Raw genomic sequence first — 14,228 nt, forward strand, 5'->3', positions numbered from 1 at the left:
GTGTCTACAAGAGAGAGATCGAGTATTCAGGAGTGTGTGTGTGTGTGTGTGGTGTGTTGTGCGTGAAAAGAGAGCTTTAATCATCTCAAGTCCCACTCTTGCCTGTGTGTTACCGTGAGACAGTGGCTATCCTGAGCCGTAGCAGAGTGCCGCAGCAGAAGAGAGAAGAGAGGAGAGGAGAGGAGAAAAGAATCCAAAGACCGAATAGGAGAGGAGAAAATAACACGAGAGATGAAAGGAGAGGGTCGAGGAGTGAAAGCATGGAGAGGGGGGATAAGAAAGGTGTGGAGAGGACAGGATGGGGGGAAAAAGCATGCAGAGAGAGAATATGAGAGGTGTGGAGAAGAGAGGAGAACAGAGGATGAGGGGAGAACATGGGGACCAGGAAGAGGGGGGTAGGAGGACCAGAGAAAAAAAGGAAAAAGATATTATGTCTGTGCTTTCTCTCTCACACTTTCTCTCTTTTTCTCTCTTTCTTTCTCTCTCACTTTCTCTTTCTTTTTTCTTTCTCTCTCACTCACTTTCTCTCTTTTTCCCCTCTCTGAGCGGTGACCCTGGGTTCTGTATTTCGTAGTATTTCTAAGGGCCAATCTCAATTCTCTATTTTACCCCTTCCCCTTCCCCCTTCCCCTTAGTTTTGCACATGCACGTGAGACGAAGGGCTATCTCAATTCTCATTTCGATCGAGGGGATCGATAAGGGCAAGGGGTAGATACCCCTTAAAACCAAGCAAGATCGGGCAATACCCAATATACCGCTCACATCGGAAAAACAAGCACACCGAGAGATTCATTGACATGAAATGTTGGCATTAATAAGGATTATAAAATTAAAATGGTAATTGTCCATGTCTGATATAGTCTACCCCGCGAATTGGCAGCATACCATGTCAAAAATGTAAAGTCCAACAGCAGCTAAATTCGCTGAACTTTTTTTACCGCTCGTCTGATATTAATGCTGCATAGGCCTACTTGCTGCCGACTCCTCGCATAGGCTATTACCGGTAGCGATTGCTTCTGATGTCAAGTAACGACCAACCAAGGAGTTGTGGGATGTTTACATAGCAAACTGCATGTTTATTTTGTCCCCCATCCCTGTTTCATTCACCCGAACCAGGAGGTAGGCTGCGAACGAACATAGGCACGTTCTTCTGTTGTTGACATAATTCCTGAATGGTTTTATTCCGAGCTGAAAAAGCAATGATAGCCTATTTGACAGAAGAACAGGTTGCTAGTGACAAAATATTAGTTCAGTGTGGTACGATCTCTGTAAATTACGTTAATTCAACTGTTTCTATCATCCCGCTCTCCCTTATGGTTGGCTAGTGGCATCTCATTTCCATGGGGAATATTCTTCACCCCTTTGTCTTGCCACTCGGTTTCGAGGGACAAGTGCTAGGGGTAAGATGAAGGGATAGGGGAAGGGGAATTGAGATTGGCCCTAAGCCTCTGTTTTTACTGATGCACAAGGAGCTGAACACACAGACAACTACAACATATGTGTTTGTGTTTGTGTGTGTGTGTGTGTGTGTGTGTGTGTGTGTGTGTATGGGGGGTGGGGTTATGTGTGTGTTTGCACTTCTATAAGTTTATAAGTGTTTCCGTTTGCATTTGATCTTGTGTGGGTGTGCTTGTGAGCGCGCTTTTGTGGTGCTGATTTATAGAAGCCAACAGCAGACGCCCAGGAAGGTGTTTGTGAGTCTGTGCACGTCCCACACGGTGTTTGTTTTGTTTCTCAGGCCTTTGAAATCTGCCTGGCGGTGGGCGGAGGACGAGGCAGCACCAAGAAGATCACGTTCACCAACCCGTACCCCAACACGCGCACCTTCCACCTGCTCTCTGACCGCACCGACCTGCTGCAATTTAAAGAGGACACCTTTCAGGTGAGCCCGGAAGGTCATGACCTCTCCTGCTGTCTGCTCCACCCACACCAGCTGCTTCCTATAGTCTCCCAGACCAGACCTGTAGTAGTGAAGTACAGTATAGGGTTATAGAAGTGTGAGTGTGTGTTATGGAGATGAATGTGTGTTATAAAGGTGTGTGCATGGGTAGGTGTGTTATAGAAGTGTGTGTGTGTGTTATAGAGGCTTGTGGAGCTGGGCAGTAGGTTGCAGCGTAAAATTATGTGTGTGTGTGTGTGTTGTGTCTGAGAAAGAGACAGATAGTGTGTGTGTTATAGAGGCTCGCGGGGGTAGGTTGCAGTATAAAATATGTGTGTGTGTGTTGTGTCTGAGAAAGAGACAGAGTGTTTGTGTTATAGAGGCTCGCGGGGGTACATTAGGTTGCAGTATAAAATGTGTGTGTGTCTGTTCTGAGAAAGAGATGGGGGAGGGGGTAGAGATGAGGGAGAGGGGTGAAAATGAAGGAAGGGTGGGGGTAAATCATGTGGTGTCTCGTGCAGGTTGACGGAGGTCAGACGTACTCCATTGGCCTGCGTTTCGCCCCAAGCCAAAGCCCCGGCCAAGAAGAGATTCTCATCTACGTCAACAACCAGGAGGAGCTCAATGAGGAGACCTTCTGCGTCAAGGTCATCTACAGATGATCTGTGTAGGGAGACCTGCTGTGTCAAGGTCATCTGCAGATGACCTTTGAAGGAGCACTATCATGAGGCACTTTATCAGGGCTCTTTCATGATGACCCCAGCCAGATATAACAAAGGAACTCAGCTTCATTCAATAGATGTTGTTTATGTTTTTCTAATTATGTCTGAATGCTTTTGTATCTGCTTTTAAGACCCAATAAAGGCTTTAGACAAAATGAAGAAGAGAGAGCGGTTATGTGTCCCGTGAGAATTCTTTATGGAATGGTCCTGTAATTTCAGCTGGATAAGTAAGGGCATTGGTGATTGGGGGCACATCACATCTTGAAAGGGAATGCCGTCATTCTGATGACTTCCAGCCAGGTCCGAGATCCACACCAAGTACCTTTTAAGCAGGGTCTGAGACCCAGTACCTTTTAAAGGCATTCTATGTAAGCTGTTTACTTAATATAACAGCTTCAACGTCATTTTTATGGTAAATTAACTTAATAGTGAGAAATGAGCACACCTTTGTGATAAACCTATCATATGGCATGCTCTCATGGTTAAACCAATGACAGGGCAAGCCGTCATGTTGGACCAATCCTATGGCACGCCCTTATGTTGAACCAATCATATGACACACCCCCTTATTACTCCAAACCCATTACATGGCACATCCTCACGTTAAACCTATCTTATTACACAGCTCTTCAAAGTGCTGCAGGACGTTCCATTCACATGAATGGACCTTCCCAACGTTCAGAGGTCTGTTAAATCTACATAATGATTGCTGCAAAGTATATAATGACTGCTGTCAATAGCAACATTGTTTTGTGCTTCTGATTAATGTCTTTCTTATCATTCCACAAGAAGTCTGTTCACTTTTTGCAGTCGAATTTCATTGAAAGTAATTAAGAAATTCAGCAAGTAAGCCGTTGCCACGCAACACCTTAAACTGTCAAGTCCTTTTTCTGTGGAAAACTATTTGTTTTCTCAGCGAAAGCCACAAAACGGTAGCAAAATAATTTTAAAAGACCCATTGTGTGAAGTTTCTTTTCTCGTTTTGGCAAGTAGCCGTATAATAAGCAGGGTAATGTATTGTTATCGGATATATACGCGCGTCGGGGTCCTGTTCGCCCATCGGGACTTATTTTCCGATAATGACTGGCCAACAATACATTATATCTTATGTATGACACGCCCCCTTATTAATCCAAACCTATCATATGGCACGCCCTCATGTTAGACCTATCATATGGCACGCCCTCATGTTAAACCTATCATATGGCACGCTCTCATGTTAGACCTATCATATGGCATGCCCTCATGTTAAACCTATCATATGGCACACTCTCATGTTAGACTTATCATATGGCACGCCATGGTAATGTGCTGCTTTTACTGTACTCTTGTTCACAGATGCACCTCATCAGATGCTGAAATGTTGGAGCTCCTCATACTCTAGCTCCTCATTCTTCCTTTCCAAATTTGTTTATCCTCCTAGCATGAGGATTCAAAAGCATTTTGCAATATCTTTTTTGAGAATTTTGTATCGGTTTGTTTAAGTGTATTTGTGGGTCTGTGTGTGTTTTTCTTGTGTGTGTGTGTTTGTGCGTGCTGCACAGTGGTAATTGCTTGTATCTTAATGATGGTTGGTACCCAGCGAAGAACCAGTGGCTTCACATAGACCTCATTACCATCCACAGGCTCTCAAGTCCCCCCCCCCCCCCCGCCTGCCACCTGAGCAGCCTGTCAACAACCCAGCTCTTACATAACGCCCAGTTACACAAGCCACCTCATTAGCATGTTGTGAACCAAAGCCGTTTGGTTTTTGGGTGGCAGGGTAAAAAGGGGGGGGGGGCGCAGGACACTTATAGGGCTATGACTGTGTCATTTTTGCTGTAGTAAAGATTTGCAAAAATACTTAAACTGCATACTAGTCACAGCTATTATTTGCATCCCGATTCTCTGGACCTTTTTTTATACAGTTCCCCTCAAATCTCTGGAGTGCCTGAGGGATTTCCAGTGCAGAGCCCGTCTTAAGCTCATTCTTAATGCCTCCTTAAGACCTTCCGCTGCCTTCAATTGCCATTTCAGAAGGTTTTTCTTCCCCCTCTGAAATAGAGCAGCCGCAGAAAATCCCAAGCTAGGGGAGAGAAAGAGAAGAGTGAAGAGAGAAAAGGAGAGTGGGAGGGCAAAAGAAAGAGAGGAGGGGAAAAGAGGAGGGAGAGAGAGATTGAGTAGAAATGTGAAGAGAGAGAGAGTGAGGGAGAGGGAGAGAGAAAGGGAGTGAGAGGATAAGAGAGGGAGATGATCAGAGTGAGAGAAAAGCATCGTCCAAATCTACTAGATGAGATGAAGGGTGAAGGACACTGGGTTGGGGTTAGGGTCACTGATTGACTAAGAGTCAGATGCTGAACTCTTAAAGCAACACACACACTACTACTACCTGACAGCACACACACACTAACTTACAGCAGCACACATACAACACACTACCTAACAGCACACACACACACTACCTGACGACACACACACACCACACACTACCTAACCAGACAGACATGCACACAGACTAAATTACAGCAGCACACATACACTCATACACACTAACCTACCATAGTACACCGTACATAACAGCACACACACACACTGACTTGCAGCAGCAGCAGCACATGCACACACACTAGCTAACTGCTTCACTCTGACACTCTCTTAATCACTGTCTCTCATGCTTACTGACTCCCTCACTCCCTCTCTCTTCCCTCACTCCCTCTCTCTTTCCCCTCTCCCTCTCTTCCTCCCACTTCCTCTCTCTTCCCTCACTCCTTTGCATTCTCTCTGTCTCTCACTCATTCACTCACTCATTGTTCTCAGTCATTCTTACATGGTGCCATGGGTTCTCCTTCCTCTACCTGTTCAGGGCCTGTGTAAATATAACAGTGCCAGCGTTGTCCTTTCTCTCTCTGATGCCTTGGTAGCTTGTCCTCCTTCTGTTGTGTTTCTTTCCTCTTCTGCAGTGAGAGGAGAAGCTGGGAGCTCATCTCATTCACTTACTAAGATAAACATATGGCTGTGTGTGTGTGAGTGCGTGTGTGCTTGTGTGTGTGTGTGTGTGTGTGGGTGCATGTGCGTGTATGTGTGTGTGTGTGCGTGTGTGCTTTGTTCCCATTTGGAAAGAAATTTACATGAGATCTAAGCACTGCTGCCTGGGCAGGCGATGGCAATCCTACACAGAGCAGAGGACTACATACAGTACACACACACACACACACACACACACAATCCCACTGATCATGCTGCTTGTGTTTTTGTTCATGTTCCCCAACCTGCCATTCTAATCAAATAACTTTGTAGTCAATTTCAGAAAATTGCTCCTCACAGTCACCTAGCTGTCCATTCACAGCTAAAATGATTGTCGGTTCATGGACACACCTTTGACAGCGTTACCTGAAGGTGACCACTTTCATCTCTCTAAGCCTTTTTAGAGACTCCTTGGGCTTACAGTATGTCTAACTGTCGGCTCACTCATTTCATCCTGAGAGCGCTTAAAGAGATTCATCTCGCTTACAGGCTTAGAGGAGGCCTTGAGTGTTGAGGGTGTTGTATGTGAGAACAGCCTTAACAGCAGTGAGTGATGTGGGGTGGCTCCTCCTACAGACACGGAGGAGGATGAGCAAGTTCACAGGAGACTAGGCTGGTCAAGAGGGAAATGTGGGGGCAGGCATCTGGGGGCATGAGGTTAAAGATGCCCCCAGAGTGTGGTACTGTAGCTGCCTGACTGCTCTAGCTGTTGGCTGCAGCAACTCGCTAGGTAGCACTGATATTTCTCATTTGATTTCATACCGACAGTACTCGTGACCTCGACAAAACCGAGATCTATGTGAACAATCGCCTGAATTCTTCTTTAAGACCTAAAGTTGAAAACACTTTCTGCAGAGCCCTACGCTTAAAGCAACACCAAAGAGTTTTTTGTACCTTAAAATAATGTTTCCAAAATCGTTTCAGTGGTTCATCAACTCGTAACAGGGTGAACGGCAATTATGCATTCGCTTCGCGGCCCTCTATCGGCTATAACCGCACTATGTAAGTTTGCCAGATCGGGTAGCAGATCTGTAGTTCGATGGAATGAGACATAAGAAAAAACAAATTTGACTTGCATCTGATGTCGCAATACATCGTACTTTTATAAGTCATGCAAAATATTCTACCTTGTCTGTGGACATTGTTATTTGCAAAGCCGGTGCTGGATAAACAAATAGTGTGTGTGCGACAGAGGGAAAATTCTTTGGTGTTGCTTTAATATCAACACTTTTTTAACTACTCAAGTCTTTATAAATATGGAAGCATATTCAACAACAGCTTAAATCAGCTGTGAGACATGCTGAAAGTGGGGAAAAGTGCCAGTATTCCCTTTGTCTATCGTGCGGAATCAGGACTCCATGGTATTACATATTACAGGTATTACATTCAGACTTTAATAAATAAACTAGGAGATACTGCGAGGTTCACAACAGAAATGACAGCTGCCATAATAAATGACACATGCTCACACACACAAGCTATACTGCACTTACTCTGGCTGCTTATGAAAAAGAACTAGGCCTACTGCCACAGCTACTTCTGTGTTCGCCCAGGGCATTTCTGCTGCAGTCTAGCCAGACACACATCTTTGTACTTTTTTCCAAAGACACTGTAGTAGCACTGCTATGGCACAAATGAGAGAAGTATAGAAGCTAGCTCTTTCTATGGCACTTAGTAATTATATAACACAAGACTGCCAAATGATAGTATCCACTAGGGGGCAGCATGTGGCTGATATGGGAGATGACGAGGGTTAGAGAGAGAAGGGAAGATGACTAGGGTTGGTGTGTGTAGGGGGGTGAGGGTTAGAGAGGGAAGGGAAGATGACTAGGGTTGGTGTGTGTAGGGGGGGAGAGAGAAGGGGAGTTGACTAGGAATGGGGGGTGATGAGGGTTAGAGAGTGGGGGAGTTGACTAGGAATGGGGGGTGATGAGGGTTAGAGAGTGGGGGAGATGACTAGGAATGGGGGGTGATGAGGGTTAGAGAGTGGGGGAGATGACTAGGACTGGGGGTGGGTGATGAAGAGAGTGGAGGGAAGAGAAGAGAAGAGAAAGGGCTTGAAACGTAGGATACTGTGGGCTGTGACTCATTCAATAAATGCTCAAAAGGATGCCGAGTAACACCTCTGCATATAAGTATAATGCAATCAGCTGGAATTTGAACAGGTAGACCAAGATAATGAGAACTTAAATATGATACATTTTAAATGCACTTAGGAAGAAAAAAATATTCAAATACTTTTCCAGGTTTTGGTTTACAGTTTCTCTAGTTACTTATAGTGGGAAACATTTAATGATACTGACTTATATTTGCAATGAGAAACATACTTTGAGATAAGTTTCACCTTTTTCAACAGCTTACCCCATCATTCAAATGAACACAGCCAGGGTTGGGTTACACTAATTCAGCTCCAGTCTGCTCAGTGCCCAGCAAATAGACCACCAGTCTTTTTGCCTATCAACAAAGGCTGTTCAACATCTAGTCACAAAAATTCCTTTTAAGTAATCTTTTACTAGTGTTTTTTGTTTGTTTGTTTGTTTGTTGTCATAACATCTGTGTGTAACAGCTTATTTTGGAACTGGAAAGTCCAGGAGGCATGAGGCATGATGGCGGAGCGGCTCCTGTCTGGAAGGGGTCCTCATGAGGCTCTGCCACAAACGCGGTCGCCAACGTGACGTCACCTGTGGCTAGGCTACAACCAGCATGATACTTAAATCCACTTCAGTATACCCATAAAATGCTGATTTCTGCTCAGCGTTGATATTTCTCATGTGGTGAACTTTGTGTAGACGGCTACAAAATGCACATTTTAAGAACAACCTGAACATGTACTGTAATTTACCTCTTGAAGCATTTGAGACCCTGTTTTTACAGGTAGTCCAGTTGACATGGAAGCTTCCTCTGCCCCTTCCTGTGTGTTGCCTGTGTGGTGGTGCGGGGGTGGTGAGTCCATGCAGCCCAACTCTTTCATCCTCTCAAGCTCTCCGCAGCTCTGACTTCAGTCACACTTTCATCTCCGCTGCTGACTGCTGAACCTGTCTGATCTTGGTCGGCCATTAAATAATGTTCCTGTTTCCATGTAGAACCTCTAATCACCTAACTGCTCCCCAATCACTCCTGCCCTCCGCACACTAACTCTATTCACACACCAGAACCTGAGACAGACACCAATGTTACTTCCACAACAGAACCTAAGACAAACACCAATGTTACTTCCACACAAGAACCTGAGACAGACACCAATGGTACAGTACTTCCACATTACCTGAGACAGACACCAATGGTACTCCCACATCATGAAATTAATGCAAAATCAACACAGAGGAATTATATGTAAATGCATGTTATTGTAATAGGAACTTTTCAATAAATAAGTTACAACTGTATTGTATAAGGAACTTTTCTTAGGAAAAACAGGAACACAGACTTGTGAACGACAGATTTCCTATAAAACAATTAAGACCAAAATGAACGGTTTAAAGGCGTGTTGCACATACAGTGTGAAGGGATTTATTTTGAAAAAAGTGGGAAAGGTATAGATTAGAGCTGGACCGTATAGCACCTCTAAACCGCACCTCACCTGACTTCAACTGCCTCTGCAGGTTTACATTGGGTTAATGTTGTGTGTGAGTGTGTATGTCTGTGTGTGAGAGAAAGATAGAGAGAAAAACCTGACACAGACAGTCAAAGGACATTTGGTGACAAGCAAGCACAAATCCATCTGGTCTGTTTAGCTTTTAACAGGCTTTGAATACAAGGAAAGGACTTTCATGTTCCGCAAGAGTGAAGCAGAAAACCCAGATGAGCTCATAAAGCACCGTAATGTGTGGCGCATTGTGCTGCATATTATGCTCTGATTGGAATGCCATCTTTCCTTTTAGCAGAGAGTAAAAGGCCCGAACAGAACAATCCAGAAACGAGATGGGATTCAGCACCTCCAGACAATCTCAGCTATTCACTCATTATGTGCGCTATTAAAGATTCAAATACTTAATTTACGAGGACTCAAATAACTTCACATTTATCCACAAAATGAAATGTGGATTCTGTCCCCTTCCAGTGCGGCCATGTGGTGTTAGACTGATGTAATCTACAATGGCAGGGAAATGGCTGCTGCTCTCGCTCTCACTCTCTAACGTGCCACTTGCTCACTAATGTGTCTCTCGCTCTCTACTGTACGCTCCACTTGCTCACTAACGTGCCTCTCGCTCTCTAACGTGCCACTTGCTCACTAACGTGCCTCTCGCTCTCTAACGTTCCACTTGCTCACTAACGTCTCTCGCTCTCTAACGTTCCACTTGCTCACTAACGTGCCTCTCGCTCTCTAACGTTCCACTTGCTCTAACCTGCTGCTCTCCCACTTACTCTAACCCCCTGCTCTTACTCTTGCTCTCTTTCTTGCCACTAGCTATAACCTGTGGCTCTCTAACATGCCATTTCTCTAACCTGCCGCTCTCACTCTAATGTGCCACTCGCTCTAACTTGCTGCCCTGGCTTGCTAATGTGCCACTCGCTCTAACTTGCTTCTCTGGTTTGCTAACGTGCCACTTGCTCTAACCCGATGCTCTGGCTTGCTAACGTGCCACTTGCTCTAACCCGCTGCTCTGGCTTGCTAACGTGCCACTTGCTCTAACCCGCTGCTGTCGCTCTCTAGTGTGCTGCCTGAAGGAGGACGTCACTGACTAGGCCTAGAGCCCCCTCTGTGGGGCATTACTGCAGACTCCAACCCCAACTCTAACCACCCTAACCAGCTTTACTGACTTCACTGTGCTAAGCTTTACTGTGATGTTCTCTCAATGGGCCATACTAGGACAAACCCTGGTAGGACACCACATCAGTGGGCCGCTGGACCATAAAGAATCCCATAAAGTTTTTAGCAGCCCTGAATGTGGACTCACCAGCCGGTCATCCATGGTCTGCATGAGCTTGCTGCATGCGTAAATCTAGTGGACTAGATTCAGAAGTTTACATTCCTTTAAGTCTGTATGGCTTTAAATAAATGGATGGATAGAAATGAAAATGCAGTGATCATACATTAACCAGATAGGCTTTACATCACACCCACCATATGAGCCCCTTACATCCGTTCTTTCTATAGCACGCCAGCCCCAAGCAGATGGCTCCCTGTCTGAGCTGCATGGGAGCTGCTCCAGGTCCTTAACCTGAGGTTTTAAACTATCTAGAACTTTGCAGTTTCAAGGTTTCTCACTGTTAAGAGGCTCTTTCACTGTAGCCTTGTGCTTGCTTTAGCGAGTTCAGGCCTAAGGCTTTGTGAAGCGTTTTCAGACAAAGTCTATTCACCAATATCTATGAACAAATTCATTTGAATTGTTTGCCATGGGAGGACTGCAGTGTGGGGACTGATGATAATAGCCATGTTATGATGGTAGAATGAGTCTCTGTAGGCAGCCCAGGCTCCGAAAACTGGAAACAAACAAAGTGGGGACAGCCTGTCCCCCAAACAAAAACAAAACCCAGCATGGGATTTCTCTAAGAATGAGGGTAGGGGTGAGCTACCTCTTTGGTGTGTTTCGTTTTGTCCTTGGTTAAAATATACTGTATGTTTTTTGCATAAAAAGCCTGCTAATAAATTTAAACATAAACACAAACAAATGCGACTTCCAGCGAAATCCCTGACTGCACCTTTACCGCACCTTACTGCAGGTTAGGGCTATGGCAGTGTCACCTCTGGGATTGCTCAGTGTTAGGGTTACCGTTTGGTAGGTGTTGTGTTAGCAGTTTGGTGTTTGGCAGGTATCCTGGGGATTTTGGTACTCAGTGTAATGTGAGGGTGGTGTTTGGTACATGTTGTGTTAGAGCGTGAGGTGTGGTGTTTGGTACTGTTTGAGCCTAGGTGGTACATTGTGTTAAAGCTCCTGAGGTGTTTGGTACATGTTTGCCAGAGAGCCTGTGAGGTGTGGCAGTGAGTGGTGAGGTGTTTGGTACATGTTGTGTTAGAGCCTGTGAGGTGTGGTGTTTGGGTACATGTTGTGTTAAAGCTCTGTGAGGTGGTTTGTTTGGTACATGCTGTGTTAGAGCCTGTGAGGTTTGGTGAGGTTTGGTACAGCTGTGTTAGGAGCTCTGTGAGGTTTGCAGCTGAGGTGTTTGCGCCATGTTGTGTTAGAGCTGTGTGTTGTTTGGGTAGAGAGTTCTGTGAGGCGGCTTGCTCAGTGTTGTGAGGCTGTGGGTGTTGTGGCACATGTTGTGTTAGAGCCTGTGAGGTGTGGTGTTTGGTAGGTGAGGTGTTTGGTACATGTTGTGTTAGAGCTCTGTGAGGTGTGTGTTCTGGTAGCTGAGGTGTTTGGTACATGTTGTGTTAGAGTTCTGTGAGGTGCGGTGTTTGCTCAGTGTTGTGTTAGAGTTCTGTGAGGTGCGGTGTTTGGTAGCTGAGGTGTTTGGTACATGTTGTGTTAGAGTTCTGTGAGGTGTGGTGTTTGGTACATGTTGTGTTAGAGCTCTGTGAGGTGTGGTGTTTGGTACATGTTGTGTTAGAGCCTGTGAGGTTTGGTAGCTGAGGTGTTTGGCACATGTTGTGTTAGAGCTCTGTGAGGTGTTTGGTACATGTTGTGTTAGAGCCTGTGAGGTGTGGTGTTTGGCACATGTTGTGTTAGAGCCTGTGAGGTGTGGTGTTTGGTAGCTGAGGTGTTTGGTACATGTTGTGTTAGAGCTCTGTGAGGTTTGGTAGCTGAGGTGTTTGGTACATGTTGTGTTAGAGCTCTGTGAGGTGTGGTGTTTGGTAGCTGAGGTGTTTGGTACATGTTGTGTTAGAGCTCTGTGAGGTGTGGTGTTTGGCACATGTTGTGTTAGAGCCTGTGAGGTGTGGTGTTTGGCACATGTTGTGTTAGAGCCTGTGAGGTTTGGTAGCTGAGGTGTTTGGTACATGTTGTGTTAGAGCTCTGTGAGGTGCGTTTTGGTGTTTGGCACATGTTGTGTTAGAGCTCTGTGAGGTGTTTGGTACATGTTGTGTTAGGAGCCTGTGAGGTGTGGTGTTTGGCACATGTTGTGTTAGAGCCTGTGAGGTTTGGTAGCTGAGGTGTTTGGTACATGTTGTGTTAGAGCTCTGTGAGGTTTGGTAGCTGAGGTGTTTGGCACATGTTGTGTTAGAAACTCTGTGAGGTGTGGTGTTTGGCACATGTTGTGTTAGAGCCTGTGAGGTTTGGTAGCTGAGGTGTTTGGTACATGTTGTGTTAGAGCTCTGTGAGGTGCGTTTTGGTGTTTGGCAGGTATCGTGTTAGAGCTCTGTGAGGTGAGGTGTTTGGTACATGTTGTGTTAAAGCGCTGTGAGGTGTGGTGTTTGGTACATGTTGTGTTAGAGCGCTGTGAGGTGTGGTGTTTGGTACATGTTGTGTTAGAGCTCTGTGAGGTGTGGTGTTTGGTACATGTTGTGTTAGAGCTCTGTGAGGTGTGGTGTTTGGTAGCTGAGGTGTTTGGCACATGTTCTGTGAGGTGTGGTACTGTTTGGTGAGGTGTTTGGTACATGTTGTGTTAGAGCTCTGTGAGGTGTGGTGTTTGGTACATGTTGTGTTAGAGCTCTGTGAGGTGTGGTGTTTGGTAGGTGAGGTGTTTGGTACATGTTGTGTTAGAGCTCTGTGAGGTGTGGTGTTTGGTACATGTTGTGTTAGAGCTCTGTGAGGTGTTTGGTACATGTTGTGTTAGAGCTCTGTGAGGTTTGGTAGCTGAGGTGTTTGGTACATGTTGTGTTAGAGCTCTGTGAGGTGTGGTGTTTGGTAGCTGAGGTGTTTGGTACATGTTGTGTTAGAGCTCTGTGAGGTGTGGTGTTTGGTACATGTTGTGTTAGAGCTCTGTGAGGTGTGGTGTTTGGTAGGTGAGGTGTTTGGTACATGTTGTGTTAGAGCTCTGGTGAGGTGTTTGGTACATGTTGTGTTAGAGCTGTGAGGTGTTTGGTACATGTTGTGTTAGAGTTCTGTGAGGTTTGGTGCTGAGTGTTTGGTACATGTTGTGTTAGAGCTCTGTGAGGTTTGGTAGCTGAGGTGTTTGGTACATGTTGTGTTAGAGCTCTGTGAGGTGCGGTGTTTGGTAGCTGAGGTGTTTGGTACATGTTGTGTTAGAGTTCTGTGAGGTGCGGTGTTTGCTCAGTGTTGTGTTGGCTGTGTGAGGTGTGCTGTGTAAGTGGTGTGTGATGAGATGAGCATTATCTAGCGCTTACGCTACATGGAACCTTTGCTGTATAGTTAACGTCGTCACATGATTGCTGTGTCCATTAACCTGGAGGCCACCAGGGGCTTCCAGACGACTCAGAGAGACGGCCAGGATTATAAATTAATGCCACAAATGGATGTGTCTGTCGGCACTGAACTTCAACATGATTTCACTCATGGCGACTGTGTGAGAGAGTGAGAGAAAGAAATGTTAATTTTAGTCTTTCTGGCTGACTTCCCATCGTTTTGTCATGTACCATAAGCTGATGTGGGGTTCCCAGGGGATGCTTCTCTTTCATCTCTCCTTTCCGTTCCTGTCCTCTCTGCCTTCCCTGTTCCTTTCGGCAGATGACAAACTCACCTCCTGTTCAACCCTGAGGTGTTAGGTGTTAGCCCTGCTCCCCTAACTCAATCCCTGTGCAGGGTAGGGTGTTCTAGGCTTTTCAACATCCTTGTGTTTCACCC

The 14,228-nt window shown here is 45.6% G+C and overlaps 1 protein-coding gene across 1 annotated transcript in view; it reads left to right on the forward strand.

Moving 5' to 3' along the window:
- The window catches only part of LOC125293927 (nephrocystin-4-like), an 89,808-nt gene extending 87,059 nt beyond the window's left edge, over window positions 1-2,749 (forward strand). Inside the window, 2 exon segments of the mRNA XM_048242176.1 lie at window positions 1,739-1,882; window positions 2,401-2,749. Coding sequence (XP_048098133.1) covers window positions 1,739-1,882; window positions 2,401-2,541 — 285 coding nt within the window. The 3' untranslated portion in view covers window positions 2,542-2,749.
- The last annotated feature ends 11,479 nt before the right edge of the window (window positions 2,750-14,228 follow it).

Source organism: Alosa alosa, chromosome 4, assembly GCF_017589495.1.
Source record: "Alosa alosa isolate M-15738 ecotype Scorff River chromosome 4, AALO_Geno_1.1, whole genome shotgun sequence".
NCBI lineage: Eukaryota > Metazoa > Chordata > Actinopteri > Clupeiformes > Clupeidae > Alosa > Alosa alosa.